General features: G+C 39.3%; 1 protein-coding gene and 1 long non-coding RNA gene across 13 annotated transcripts in view; one reads left to right on the plus strand and one right to left on the minus strand.

Annotated features, from left to right (window-relative positions):
• ssh (Protein phosphatase Slingshot) overlaps nt 1-15,708 on the plus strand; it is an 84,433-nt gene extending 68,725 nt beyond the window's left edge. For 6 of the 12 annotated variants that reach the window (XM_031987621.2, XM_076365937.1, XM_031987622.2 and 3 more), the window contains 4 exons: nt 7,829-8,023; nt 8,669-8,938; nt 9,474-10,030; nt 10,220-15,708. In XM_031987621.2, coding sequence (XP_031843481.1) covers nt 7,829-8,023; nt 8,669-8,938; nt 9,474-10,030; nt 10,220-12,141 — 2,944 coding nt within the window. In that variant the 3' untranslated portion in view covers nt 12,142-15,708. Of the gene's footprint in view, nt 1-40; nt 99-1,299; nt 1,434-1,733; nt 2,096-2,169; nt 2,415-7,828; nt 8,024-8,668; nt 8,939-9,473; nt 10,031-10,219 lie in introns of those variants that run through there. The other 6 variants (XM_031987626.2, XM_076365939.1, XM_076365938.1 and 3 more) reach the window with 6 other exon arrangements.
• Nucleotides 1,702-4,628, minus strand: LOC143174371 (uncharacterized). Its single transcript, XR_012998222.1, has 3 exons — nt 4,259-4,628; nt 1,958-2,467; nt 1,702-1,828 (listed from the first exon to the last, which is right to left on the minus strand). It is a non-coding gene; the product is annotated as an uncharacterized LOC143174371 (long non-coding RNA).
• Nucleotides 15,709-15,767: the final 59 nt, after the last annotated feature.

Genomic DNA, 15,767 nt, shown 5'->3' on the forward strand with positions numbered 1-15,767 from the left:
GCCCGCTTTAGTCGGCCCTCTTCTTTTCGCAAACAGGATACACTCTCCAGTGGACCTATAAAACTTCGCCCAGGTCAAGATCTACTTTCTTCGTAAAGGTCATCCTCTTTTGCCTTTCGCATTTCCGGTCCGACTCGCGGGACGAGTTCTTATTGGCGCACGTGGACAAGAGAAATTGAAAAAAAAGCGAAATTAGATTTACAAAACACTCGCAATGTCAACGTTAAATCCGGTTAGGTGATTAATTCTAGAAACAAAGGAACAGGGAAATTTAATGAAGCTGTAAAAATTGTTTTTAAGAATTCTTCTTGAAATAGATTGAACGCAGAAATTAATTCAATGTTAAAAAATAAAATTTACAATGTGTTTACAAAGAAATTATTTATTTTTTAACATATTCGTTATCTTCCATGAATGTTGCATTTTTTCTGCGTTAGTTTTCTATGTTATCTTACATTTCTCAGAACGATTCCGATCACTTAATCCTACGTCATTTCAATATTCGTAGCTAAGACTCGAGAACACAGTCCTATCGTATATGTTTCATAATCACGCACACTTGAATATGAAACCTTTCTAGTATTCAACTAAAAACTGTATGAAATTATATACACTTCCAAACGTGTTCACCCATTTCGTCTCGCAAGGAATTTACTTCGAAAAACAGCCAAAAACAGATAATTATATTCTTATTAAAAACATCATCGAAGAATAATATATCCAAGTTCTCACGAGAACATCGTAAAACATTTACCTAATAAATACATGTAAACACACTGCTAGAAAAACGTTTTATTACAAATATCGGACTCAAACAAGTAAACTAGGTCGAAATGTGTTAAATGCAAACAAGTGCAGTGATAATCCGAAATTCCCTGTCCAGTGTTCGTTCGATCAAGGTAAAGGATACAACCTCGCGAAAGGTTTTCCCTCGATAAGCTATCGAACGCTGCACTGATTCGATTTGGTTCAAGGTCATCGTTGACCCCCTTATCCGGTCGTTCGAGAAAAATTGAGGAAAACCAGAGTCGTTCGGTTTGGCCTGTTGAGCGGCTCAAATATGGCTGGACTTGCCCGTTTGTCATCGCCCCACCACCGCGAGAGCCGGCGGCCTGTCCTACGCACGCTATTCTCATTTGCCAGATCCTACGATCGGATCGGAGTATTTGCCAGTCGACGGAACGTGGCCGCGCTAAGAAAAACCCGTTCGTTCATCGGTGAATATCAAGCTTCGCCGCGCGACTCGTGCACGCTACCGCTCGTTCCTGAGCAAATATTTGAGCGTTCCGTCCATACGTGTTAGCCTGGTGCCAACGGCGGAGCACGTTTTTCGCGTTCTAATAGTGACGGTGGTGCGCGACAGTGGATCACGATTTTTTGCGTTTCACTTGGATCCACGAGCTACGCGAATCGCTCGAACCTTGAACTTCCGGGTATTGGCATTTCCATCTAACGCGTTAATTGCCATGAAAATCTCGAGGATTTTACATAACACTTATTCTTTCGTGGAAAAGAGAAGTGGAAGGAATTATCGATCTTTTGGCGTCACGGTCGTTACGTTATTAAACATTTTTATTCAACGTCGATCGTCTTGTGTATTATAATTGTTTCCAAGCTATCCAGTGATCGCCTTGGCAGTCGGCGTGTAAAATTGGATGTTTTTGTTACGTATTTTGGACGTGAAAGTCATTCTGGTTCCTAGTAAATTGTTATTTATTGACTCTTCGTTACAGATACTATAGTTCAGTTCCTTTTCGTTGAAACGGTTAGAATCGGTATAAAATTTCACGGCATTTTCATATTATTTCGGTATTCTTCCCGTTGTCCCCTAAAATGATCAAAGACATTGGAAAGAGTAGCTAATGGCTTGAAGATTAGACAGCGTGTTACTTTGTTGTAGTGCGTTTCTTTTATTCGCAGTTATTGTTTAAATAACGTGAATTCGAATATGCATTACCTCAATTGAATATCTACTGAATTTGAATCTATTCGAAGGACGCGTAACTTTGAATCAAAGGAAGGGAACTCTACAGCATTTCGAAATCCTGGTACCTCTTCTTCGGTTACTGCGATCGTCGTCGAAGAAAAATGAAACGTTCGTACAAATTTCTCACGTTTCGAAGTCAAGTAAATTACCTCGACTAAATCTGAATATAACTAGTGAAAGGACCTTGGATACGTGTAATCCCCAGGCTTAGTTTGTATAGCGGCAAAACGCGTTTCCTTTGATAGGGTATTCGAGAGAGACCTTCACGGAAGCAAACCACAAGGCCGAATATTGGTCCCGGCGAAATCATGGTGACACGTGCTTCCGTGCACGTGGCGGTTGTCTTTGTCTTGCCCGTTATTTTGTGGATCCTAGGGAATCTTCGAAAAAGAAGCACAGTTCTTGCTGGCATCGTTAGGACTGCCAGGTAAGGTACCTTCTTCAAGCTCTGTTGAAGAGGTTGAATTGTCCTCGTTCTCTCTAAACATGTTCGATAATTTTATTTTTCGAATGTAGATTATGAACAAATTTTATTCATCGTTTTAATTTGTCGTAAGTAGATTAGAGATGTTTTTGGAAATTTGTTTTTTATAGAGCTATTCGATCACTTAACTTTTTGCCTTCTAACAACGTGTCAGGCTGGTGAAGATTTTCTACATGATTTAATAAATATAAATATTACTCAATTCATTGGAATTCGCAGTAAATATTATTCTTCTGTAATCAATTGTTATGCTTAAGATCAAACATAGACATGGAATGTGCCTACAGTTTTTCTCCTTTTCCAAGAAATTATTAATGATAAAATACTCGTATCAATCAGAGTTGAGAAAGAAAGCATGTGTAAAGGGGTTAATACAGTTCCTTCTTACATAATATATATATATATATAAATCATTCATAAATTATAAACCAGTTGTTAAACTTTTTCTTGTTCGATTATGCAGAGAAAGTTAATATATGTAGTATGTATATCTACTTTTATTATCATGTAGTATATGTATATATACCAAGTTGGTGTAATGATTTATTCTAATATCATTGAATTTTAATCTAATTTCATTTACAGAGAGTACTTTCTAAACGTTATCAATTATAATAATATTTCAATTCAGCAAATCAAACGTAAAAAAGGGAGTAAGATGAAAGTAACAAGGAGGTTTAAAAAACGTAAAAATTAATACGGATTTAATGATAACGTGAGAAACGTTAAGACAAGACCAAACATAACAGCTTGTAATGTCTGTAATCTCTGACAAGTATGTAAAAATAGATGTATGAATAGTTAATGAACGTCGAGTATGATTGACAAATGGACACTTATACTAGACTGCGGATCTTTATGCAAAATCGCATTTTTAAGAATGTAATTAGAAATTTAAAATTACGATCGAAACTGGTTCTCTCCAACAAATATTATAGAAAGCACTACACTTTAGATGTATGAATAAAGATTTGCAGTCTACTTATGACCGATATACAGATAGCATCATCAAGAGAGTATTCTAGTATAGTTGACATTTTTCTATACATTTTTACGAATTATTTATAAATATTTGGTCAAAATTATCAGCACATGTTGTATACTACAAATTTACATATGTTTAAAGAATAATTGCAAATTCTTTTACTGATATCTTAAACAAAAAATCCAATTAATTCTCAAACAGTATGAACGTAGCTATCGCAGATACTGAAAAAATATATTGAAACTTTAAAAAATACCGGTGCTTTGAATTTAAAGGTTCATATTCTCGTGATCTTTTCTGTCTTTCATCAGAATCTGTTTGAAATCAGAAAAAATATATTTTAGCATGATTGAGGTACCGAAGCATAATTTGAGATACCGTGGCAACTAATTCGAAAAATGTAGTTTCGAAAAAGCGCATTTACAATTGTTAGTTTCACACAAAAGGATGTCTAACTTCGTTACATTGTATATGTAGCATTTTTTATTTTTCTATACAACAAAATTACACATTTTCAAACAGCACTACAAACTTTGAGAAGCACATTTATAAAGATTTATACGTTGAATATATCGAATAATAAAAAAATCAATTCTTAATCGATCACATTACATTACCCCCTTAACCTTTGCGCAGTGTTCAACCAGCATACTCGTCATTACTTCAATCGCACGCGCAAACAACGAATTTAAAAATGAAATTCCACCGTCAAAGAGTTACGAAGTGAATGATTAAAAATGTTCAGTATTTATAACAAAGTATTTATAGCTAATTCATTCTTTCATACACCAAGTATACTCACCATTACGCAAAAAGTGGTCACTTTCTCATGACGAGTACACTCGTCGTACACTGTTCGAGGGTTGAAGTGTTAATTACGTGTTCGAAGGATTTGGCAGCGGTCACCGTTCGACAAGGGTATCGACAGTATCGATATCGGTTAAATGTGAACGCGTTACGTAAAATGTTTAATTATAAATACGCGTGTGTCCTCAACGGCGATCCGACGTTAGTTCGTTACGCGAAACTCTTCGAGGACTGACATAATAACGAAAGGCGTCTATCAGGCTTCCGTAGGCGGGACTCGGTGACTTAGACGCGAAGATGCTGGAAACGGTTTTATCTAATCACGTTGCGAAAGTAGTTGAAAATGATCTATTCGCGATCTGAGAACGTCGGTTAGTGTCTGAAGATAGTGATGAAAATAAACTCTGCACTCAAGCGCGCCCGATACGGGCTAAATATAATTTCACGTCACGACGGATTCGTAGCTGCACTTTTTTTCTCGTAGCGTGTATCATCAAGTGCGAAACAATCGGATCACAGTACACGATGATAGCCTTACCTGAAAAAGTGCCGGCGATTCATGATAATTTTCTGGTTGTTCTTGCGAGGGTGTTTTGTAACCTTCCGTACAAATCAGGATCTTGTGGTATACAAGAGGGCACTGTCATGCAATAGTTTTCTTTACAAACTATTATAGATTCATGATTTTCACATGGTTCTTATCAGAACATTTTGTAATTTTGTAATTTTCTATGGAAATTGGGATTTTATGGTGTACAAGGCACTACTATACAACAGTTTTATGTATAAACTGTTCCAGATTCATGGTTTTTAGACTGTTCTTGTGAGGATATTGTGTAATTTTGTAATTTTCTATGGAAATTGGGATTTTGTAACAAAATGAACAACTTGATCATCTTAAGGAATATCTAATTCTTTTTCATTAGACTGCCACCACTTTTCATTGTCAGGATGTAGTGTACTGTATGGTTCTGCAAAATATTAATCTTCCAAAGTAAATCGGTAAACAATCAATTTAGTAATTTTATTATCATTTTTATCGTACGTTTGGACGATATCACAAGAACCATTTAACAAAGCATTGTTTCAAAAGAAACATGTATAAACTCCTTCGCAAATGCATCATTGAACAAATGTTAATTTAAAGAATCTTGGAATATGAGATTCTCTATTTTTGGAAGTTTGTTTTTTCATAAAGTGTCAACAAGAAAATGAGATTTTTAGTAACCGCAGCGGAATATTCGGTCAGTGATACTGAAACGAACATCTCGTCGTTAAAATGCGAATGTACGTTCACTGGAAAAAAAATATAATTAACAATCGGATACGCGTACAGTGGTAACTTCGAAGCAGCTCGAACTGTTACGTCCTTGGCGAAGCATTTTCACACACCTGCGATGAAAGTTCATCTTTACATTCGTTTACTTGGTAGATCCTGCAGTCTTGTTTCGCAGGCAATGTCGTAACGCTTACGAAACGATCGAGCTAAAGCTTGATTTAGGGCCGCGCGATCCTAGCGGTGCTACAGCTGTTACGAATGTTACCCACGCTTGGCTCGAAAACTGATTTAACCCCCTTGTCTTATAATTTCCTTCACAACTATGTTCGATAAAACTAATTTATCCTTAACCCTTCGTACTCCAGAAGTATTTCACTGGAAATATTCAATATTTTCTAGTGAGACGTAGACCACATTTTTTAAAACTAACGTGACAAGAAATCACACATAAATTGAATGACGAAACTATATCATTTCAATATTTTACGTATTGATGCATTATGTTAAATATCAAACTTTATAATTTTGCTGTGTCAAATCAATTGGCGACTGAGAGGCGCCTCTGGAGTGCAGTGTTAATAATTTAGTACAAGAAGAAAATTTGATGCTCATTCTGTGTCTCCGTTTACTCTTTAGTTTAAAGATAGATAACAGACAAGTCATATTTGTCTGGTTTACATGAAAAATAAATAAATAACATTTGGATCTGTCGAATTCGTTTGAAAATTTGTATCGCGAGTCTGACTCGATATTATAGGAAAAAGAGGTAATCGAAGTCTCGTTTGATTAGAGTCAAAACACGTACAACTGGATTACAGATTTTAATGTATTTGTGAGAAATTTAGAATCGCAACATTGCACAAAATGCACACAATATGGAAAGATATAAAGTATCCGAAGTATAGTGATTTTTATAGTATTCGTTAGGAGAAATTATTCTCCACCGTTATTCTATTTTTCTGCTAATGATCATAAGAATTTCAATTTGCGTAAGGATCCGCACTCTGTTTCTAACCATTATCGTGTCGCTTCGAAAATGTACAGGATATTTAAGAAATTGTGAACTAGAAACCCAAGAGAAATTCATTTTGAGTAGAAACAAATAAGCGTGAAACGTTGAATGAAATTTCTACTTGCAATGCCTCGTTTTTACGATAATGGCGTTTAAAAATTGATTGCGTGTGAACCGTTTAATAGGAATCACCCAACGTGTATCATCGTGACTTGCTGTTTCCACTTGTAAAGAGATACAAATAGCAGTGTGTCATACAAACTTTCAAAGTGTATTGCCTCGAAAACGTGATCAATTAGACAAAAATATTGTTTAACGTCTCCGACTGATTTAGGTACATTTTTTTTCCGTTGCCCGACAATTGAAAAATGAAGCATATTTTTTTATCACTGACGATTTATATTTTCTTGTTATTTGTTTTTTTGCAATTTACTGTGTAATTGATAGAAAACACTCGTTTAGCGAGAAGAAAACGGTGATCCTTCGGTAGATTGATGATTTTATGGTCCGAAAATATTTTTGTAGGATACTGAATAAATTAGTTCGACTTCAGTAATTAAGAAATATGAGAAATTACACGGTTTATTACTTTATGGAACTCCTCGCTTTAAACGTGGGCTCATAACTACTTTATCAGGAACTAAAATACAAAGTATCACGGAACTAGTTTTTCGTTCGATTCGTCAGAATGATTTAACGATGTTTATCTAATCTATTTGCACATGATACTGTTTGCAAACTAACATCGATTAATAAACTCAAAGTAAATAGTTACTTGGTAGGAATCGATACGTGTCAGAAGTAAATATGAAATGAGAAAAGCTGACCAACAATAATCATGTATATAAAATATCAGATTATTATTAATTCAACGCGCTATAAATAACACTATCCGTAGATTCAATACTTTTTTACAAGATTCGAATTCCTAATATGGAGATAATTGATTAACATTAGAGATACATATCAGATGGATCAAAATGACTCACTTCTGATTTTTTCATTTACTACTACTGAAAAGGTACAGATACTTTTTCGAAAAATTATTAACGAAGCTGATTCAGTAATGCTTGAACTGAAAAATAAGTTGATTGGAATCTTAATGAATGCGCGAAATTTGAAAAAGTCAGTTTAAGTGCTCGCTAGTTAAAGCTTCAAACAAAAATTTAAGGCAACGTTCTTTCTCCAGAAACAGAATTATACGAGCGAATGAAACTGCTGTTTATCAGATTAAATGTCTAAATGTATAGTTCAGACACAATTGTTTGTTTTAGGTCGGCCTTGCAAACGTTGCACAAGGTTTCGAGTAAGGCGCGCGAACAGAACTACTTCCTGGGTGGCCTGTCGCACGACTGGGTCAGTTACTATGAACAACGAATCGAGAGCGATCGCTCGTGTCTCAACGAGTGGCATGCTATGGACAATCTGGAATCCCGAAGACCACCGTCACCGGACAGCGTACGCACCAAGTGAGTCACGATGTTTCAGAAATTTCCTTTTCATTTTGCCAACGTTAATCTCGATCCCGATCAACTTTATGACACATCAAGTTTCTGTTTCTAACAATTTTTAACATTTTTTTGGGAAGATTAATTTTTTACTGTTAATTCTTCCATTCCTCGTTGCTAGCTCAAAAATTACTTTGTTCTTAATGATTAGCTACAAGTATAAGTACTTCTATATTCATAGCAGATTTATATTTACTTCAAGTAATAAATATTACTCAGACAAAAATTGAATTTCATTTCGACTGAAAAGAAGCAAGTAACACCTATATGTATCTCCTATAATTTAGTCTGAAAGATTTAATACTATTTTTACCGAAGGAGTCAGAAGACAGCTTTTAAAATTTTAACTTAAAATTATTTTCCAAGTTTAGTCGTATATTCTGAATTAACTTTTCTCCAATAACGATTATAAAATTTACTATAGGAAACGTCCAAGATTCAATTGAGGAAAAATTATTAAATTGAGAAAATAATTCTAAGTTACAATTGTAAAAGGTGCCTTTTGACACCTTCGGTAGAAATAGTGTTAAAGCGTGTCAGGCTTGGTATTGAAGGCAAGGGTTAAGAATGGGACACCCTGTATACTATGCGTTGTCTGCTGAATAGGCCCAGAGAAAGGGACGAGACTGAACGCGTAATCCGGTCGACGTTGAAGGAGATCATGATGTCCGTAGACCTCGACGAGGTGACCTCGAAGTACATTCGAGGTCGTCTCGAGGAAGATCTCGATATGGATCTCGGGGAGTTCAAGCCATTCATCGATCAGGAAATGCTCACCATTCTGGGTCAAATGGACGCGCCGACTGAGATATTTGACCATGTTTACCTAGGAAGCGAATGGAACGCGAGCAACTTGGAGGAGCTCCAAAAGAATGGGTACCTTATTCTTTCTTATCGTCCCAAATCTCTCCCGTGGAACTTTGTGATTGCAGTAGGGTCTGCTTGATTAACTGACTTGCGATTACACACGGTCCTTATCATCTAAGGTTGTGTTTGAGTTCTTCGTAGTCCCGATTTGTTTAGTGTACCAATTTGTACCCTAGAATATCTAACGCAAATATTAACCCTTTGCACTCAAACAATTTCTTTGTTATAAAAAGGTAGATTTTTCTCTGCGTAATTTTGAATTTCACCCTTCGAGTAGAACAATAATAAAATGCCTCTGATTAGATTAGATAACTACTGACTACAAATTAGATGAACTACTGCATTGAAGAACGTGCATATTAAATGAAAATTTAACATCCAACATTTCCTGTTAAATAAGAATCCTATTTTTACTATTTCAACACTTTTCCGACAACTTCAAATCTATCTTCAAATCAGTTAATCGAGATTCTCCAACTCTATGTTACTAGTTCCATCGAACTCGTACTCCTTTCACATAATTCCTTTTTTTTTACTTTTGTAGTGTTAGGCATATCTTGAACGTTACCCGAGAAATCGACAACTTTTTTCCCGGGATGTTCACGTACTTGAACGTTCGCGTGTACGACGACGAGAAAACGGACTTGTTGAAGCACTGGGATGACACGTTCAAGTATATCACCAAGGCGAAAAAGGAGGGCTCCAAGGTGCTGGTGCACTGCAAGATGGGAGTATCGAGGTCTGCTTCAGTGGTGATCGCGTACGCGATGAAAGCATACAATTGGGACTTCTCTCAAGCCTGGAAACACGTGAAAGAAAAACGGAACTGTATCAAGCCGAATAACAGCTTCTTGCTGCAGTTGGAGACTTATCAGGGTATCCTGGATGCCATGAAGAACAAGGAGAAACTTCAGAGATCAAAGTCGGATACGAACTTGAAGTCTCCCACGTCGACGAAAGACCAGTTGAAGAAGGAAGAGAAGTCCGGCAACGCGGGAACCGGGCTGCAAACTGTGTCAGGTCTCGAGCTGAAGAAAACCAGTCAGAGACCAAAGAGTTGGTCGCCCAATCTCACCACTACTGAAAACATGTTGCCTTCTGGTATGTATTTTACCTTTAAGTTCTTTTTTTTTCTTTTTAGATAAGCTACTAATTTAAACAATACACAACTTTTAACCAACGTTTTCATTATTTCATTTGACCCCAGCGAATGCTCGCACCCTTTTAGCCACCTGTCACCTCGATTCGCATCCAAATCCCCAGCCATTGATTTAATCAATTTCATTTCAGTCCCCCTTTCGCAGTCCCTGGAAAGCATAGACAAGGCGGGTAGCGCGGAAGTGACACGTGAGGATCTCCTCCGATCGACGAGTCAGAAAACGAACATGGCGCAGGAGGCGCGCAACGTGCTGATGCCGTGCGGGAACGGGCAGTCGTACAGCGTCTCGCAGAACAAAATCGTCCACTTGCCGAGTCCCTCGCCCGACATGCCGAGCGTCAAAAATAGAATCAGTAAGCTGGAGACGCAGGGTCAGAGGCGCAGGGGTCTGGTGCTGAACCTGACGAGTCAGTTCGAGGGGGCAAGCAGTAAGCCGTCCTCGCCGACCTCGGACACCGACAATAAGCCACGCGGCCAGAGCCCGATCGCGGACGTGCAGGAGAACGGGCTCGCCGCGCAGCGCGGTTCGGATGCGAAGCAAGACGTGTGGGATCCTGGCGAGAAGGATCGAAAGAAGTCGAAACCGGAATGCGGTAATAACGATAGTGAATGTCTAGTCTGGACTGCGTCGTCCGATGCAGCGTGTACCGATCCGTTGTGTAGTAATGATAAGACTAACGACGAGGTGAGTGCGGAGAGTGAATGTGTCGCGTTAATGACAATGTATCCGGGCAACGGTGGTCGTAAACCGAGAAAAGACGGCGATCCGTTCAGCACGCAGGTGGACAGAGTGTTCGACCGCGAAGAGAGGCACGGTGAGCCGGTCACCAGGGACTCGCCAAGCCGGCAAAGTTCATGGAATAGCTACGATAGCGCGGTTGTTCTGGACAACAATTCCGTGCACAGTTCGTGGGCGACATTGCCGTCGAGGAACAGTTCCTGGGGCTCGTACGATATGCGATCGTCGGACCCACTCGGCTCGAGCGGTTTATTCCCCTACGACAAAGAGGAGATACCGTGGCATCCGGGCACAGTGAAGCGCACTAAGCAAAAGCTCGAGGAGAACACGTCATCCGGCACGGTGAAACGCGTTTGCACGCAGAACTCGGATCCGGAGAGCAAGGACAGGTTGCCTGCCGAGGAAGAGTCCTACAATCCTGTGTTGTTGCACCGTACGGGGTCGCCCACCGCGCGTAGCAGGGACTCTTCGCCTAGCCAAGAGCATAATTTTAAGGTCGATGTAAAAGTAACCGTTAGAAACTCGCCGAGCCCCATTAGGGGGATCGATATCTCGTCGCCGTCGATCCGCCAGGTTGGCAGATTGTCGACCAGCGCGCCGGAGCCGTCCTCGTTGTCCTCGGATACAGACCTGCCGGCCGCGTTGAGGTCGTGTCGGTCGGAGAGCGAGACCTCCAGCCCCTGTGTCGTGAACACCACACAGTGTCCCTCCGTGAAGCATCACAAGATGGTGCTGGAGAACCTTAGCAACAAATCGATATACAATAAGCGTTGCCTGCCCGTGGACGATTCACCGGAGGCCGAGTGCCCGCGAAACATCTCCGGTATCGTGAAGAATCTCAAGAAGGAATTCGAAGCGAAGTCGTCGAGCAAGTCGGACGTGAAGATCAGGAGTCTGCCCTCGTCGCCGGTGATACCGCACAATGAATCCAAGATTCAAGCCCCGTCCGAAACCAAAGATGAAGAAAAACCGAGCGGAGGAACGGCGGTGGCGGCTGCGGCGACGATACCGCCCACGCAGGAAAGCACGGAGGACCGGTCGGTCAGAGTATTGGTGGGCAAGTACGAGGTGAAGCCGGACTCGAGGAAGTCGAAAGCTGCTGCCGAGTACAGCAGAAGGTCCGCGCCGATCACCATCAATAACCTATCCTCTTCTTTGTTCACCGAAGCGCCGGAGGCACCTGGCAGGCCGCCTGTCCCCTCGGCCAGTGTTGTCGCGGCTAGCAAAAAGCAGCAACAACACGGCAGGACGCATCCTCTTGCCAGGCTGCAGGTCAGGCCTAGGCATAACAGTCCGGTTTACAACACCATGTAAAAGGGACAGTCGTGTTTCTCCTCTTTTATTTCTCTCTCTCTATCTCGTATTTTTTTAAAATGTTTCTCCTGCTGTCGAATCTTGAGCGCGCGTACCTGAATGCATAGGTATGTTGACGTGGCCACGATGGAACTGTGTGATCTCTACTGATGCCAACGAGTCGAGGGTACGGTCCTATCTTCGAACTCGACGACTAATCGACGGGGATTTATGATGTAATACCAGGTCGAGAAATGTATTTGTACACTCGGATTTTTTTTCTGGTAACTTCCTATGAAGATATTGCGTACACTAACAGGATCGAGATTTTTTTAATGCTTTATTATACGCGGAAACTGTATGTCCTTTTGAGGATGTTAATAATGCAATCTATCGCAAAAATATAACGCATGGAGGACGCAAGAAAATCTCAGTAATTTGATTGTGTTAATGATAAAGGTTTAGGAAAATTTACAGAAAACAGTATATTTATAATGCTTTGAGCACTAACGTTTTTAAGAAAGTTTCAAGAGTTTAATAACTATTCACCAAATATTCTTTTCTTATGCATTATATTTTAATAGTAAATTATTAACATTTTTACGCAAGCATATTGTTTTTCCGTGTACATGGTACCAATCACCGTGCTATTTTTTTATATAAAATTGTTATAGAAAAGCCGAATGCGCGAATAGTTTTTCGACCCGTTGTATAATTCACTTCCCACTATTGTCGAGCGTATGTAAAAATGTACAGAATTTTCTCGCTGCGGGTTTACTCCCAAACTTGTACTTGTAAATTGCAAAATGTAACTCGTTTTAACGCGCCACGATGAAGCAGCGCATTAAAGTCGAATCCATCGCGAAATGATGGAAACGATTTCGCTTAGTTGTACGGACAGGGAGAGTGGTATAATCTGAGCGTCGAGGAACGTAAATGCGTCCACTGCTCGCTATGAGCTCGTCTTTGCCGAAGCCCCCCGTTTTTGTCAAGCGAACCCATAGCGAGAGGATTCTGTGGTGTCCGCGAGAGTCTTTGTACAACACTCCGCGATAATTAGATAAAGACAGGTCACCTATTTTTTCGATACTTCTTTAAACAAATGCAATTTGCAAACTTGTCGTACTGCCCTCTGTAAGATCATCGCTCATAGTAAGTTTTCAATAACAGTTAGCGAAACAAAAGACTGTTGATAATGCTTTTAGCAAAAGTGAAGAAGATTTTTCACACAACAATTCGACTGTTAAGAGTATGAAGAGTAATGCAAAATGCTGAGAAATATCTTAAAAATTTGTGGATTTTTTAAACTATGTTTTGACGGAATAACATTTTTCTTTTTTTAAATATTTATTCCTCGTCGCTTGATTTTCGTGTAACACTTCCTATTTGTGCGATATGTTCGAAAATAATTTTCTATGACGAAGGCATTATCACGATATGCAATAACTTCATCGACAGATCAACTAATTAATTGTCATTGTTGTAAGAAATTTAGAAAAAAAACTTTCCTCGAAGGAAACATTTCTGTTCCTTGTTTTTTTTTTTTTTTTAATCATGCGTCTATGGTGTAAGTCGATGTCAGTATCTCAAATTTAATCACTTCTCATAGTATGTGATTAAAATTGAAACAATTGTTCTTAAATCACATGTTTGTCGTTGCATTGTACACATGTGCGTGTTCTTTGAATTGGCTTTCGTTCGCCTTTAGTACCTGAAAAATTGTGCTGTTGCGCTGCTTTTTTGTTGTTGCACGTGCTTTCGTTAATGAATAATATAAATAATAATATTTACGTAGGAAACGTTCTTATCGTCAGTCTTTTGTTCCATCTAGCGTTATCGGGTAATCGAATGCGTGCGGGATGATCTTTCTAAAAGAAGAAAAAAAAAAGAAGGAAGAAGCAAATGATACAGAAAGTTTCTATATTGCATCAGTTTTGTGAGACAGTGAAAAAATAGATAGATAAATAGATATTTATTGCACCATCCATGCATTTTACATGCTTTTGGATATTTACATAGAATTACTGTACATTCAGTTTCACTAACCTAAGGTTGTACAATATATCCATTCAAGACACGGAAACTATTATTCCTACGACATGTCGTCAGACCTAATGGGCTTGGAATCAAACGTGATGTTCGAGAAGACGTCATGTAAAAGGTGGAGCCAGTCTGGAGATGTTCGAAGGTACAGTGGGTCGAAAAAGTGTTCCTACGCTATATTTTCGTAATAATCTTTATTCGGAAAAATAGCACATTAACAACGGTAGATATTATTCAGCATCATTATACAAAAAGAAAATTCATTTGCCTTATATGATTCTTGCGTTAGCAATTAACGTTACATGAACTCATAAACGAAAGAACTGTTGCGCCCATCTGTAATTTAAAATGCGCCGGCTGAACGTTAATGTGCTGTGTTTTTCCTACGTAGAGTTATTACAAAAAGATGGGCAACAGAAACTGACCGGGGCGCGAAATTAATTTCGAGACGGTAATAGTCGGACGTTATTGCACATTATCACCGTTTCGAAACTAAGCTAACGTCCGGTGGGTTTCCGTTGCCTTGTGTACGAGTAGTTTTTGAACCGGCTGTAAAGCGTTGGCTCGGTCAGGCTGTGAACGAAAGGTCCGAGTCCCGCGATACACGCCAACCTGGCTCCTCCTTTTGTTTCGTTGTGATTGCCGAGGCGCGAGCGAAAGATTATACACAAAAAGACCTCGGACCGACGTAACGTTAAGCTATACTATTAGTAATTTAGTGCAAATACGATGTGATTAGGATGGTGCACAGTATGCGAGAAGACAAAAGTAGCAAAAAAAAAAAAGAACCCTCTATTTTCCCGGAGGAATCGTTCCGCGAGTCGTTCGAACGATTCGATCGAGCGGCCTCTGTCTGACCAATCGAATAATTATCGACTGTACCACACTTTGCACACTCCCACAATCGCCAGCATCGTCGTGCGACCCGATTGATTTTACCATTCGGTTCACCATTACTGCTTTCCTTTTTCGACAACCAGTGACGACGATCTTCTCTCTCTATCTCCCTTTCCCTGACTCTCTGTCTTTCTCTATTTCTCTCTCTCCCTCCCTTTTTTTCTCTTTCTCTTTCTCTCTCTCTCTCTCTCTCTCTCTCTTTCTCTTTCTCTCCAGCAAAAATTCGATTTGCTACGCATTGTGACTCTCGTAAAAGCGCAATGTGCGAAACGCTGCTTAGAAAGAAAAAAGGCAAAAAAGAAGAAAAGTGAAGAAAGAAATTTAAGCTCGTCGTTAACAAAACATATCATCGGACCGCTCGTTCTTCTGTTTGCGTTTGCAAAGCCATGTTGACCAATTTTCTACTCCCCCGGATGATGATGAATGCGAGGCTCGTTTTTTGATATAATGATGCACCGCGACGACTGTGTGTGTAGAAATATATTTTATTACTGAGGATAATTTTGCAAATAATTTTCTCATACGTTCATTCTAACTGCTGTTGTCTCTCAGAACGAGAAGTATTTCGAGACGAGAACAATCCTGAGAGCGAATGCTATTAAACTGTAACACATTATATTAGAATAAAAGAAAATGTTACTTCGCCAATTCATTGTGCTGCTTTGCGTTTGAAAACTCCGAGCAGGTACGCGGACTTATTTATTATT

Source organism: Nomia melanderi, chromosome 3 (genome assembly GCF_051020985.1).
Source record: "Nomia melanderi isolate GNS246 chromosome 3, iyNomMela1, whole genome shotgun sequence".
Classification (NCBI taxonomy): domain Eukaryota; kingdom Metazoa; phylum Arthropoda; class Insecta; order Hymenoptera; family Halictidae; genus Nomia; species Nomia melanderi.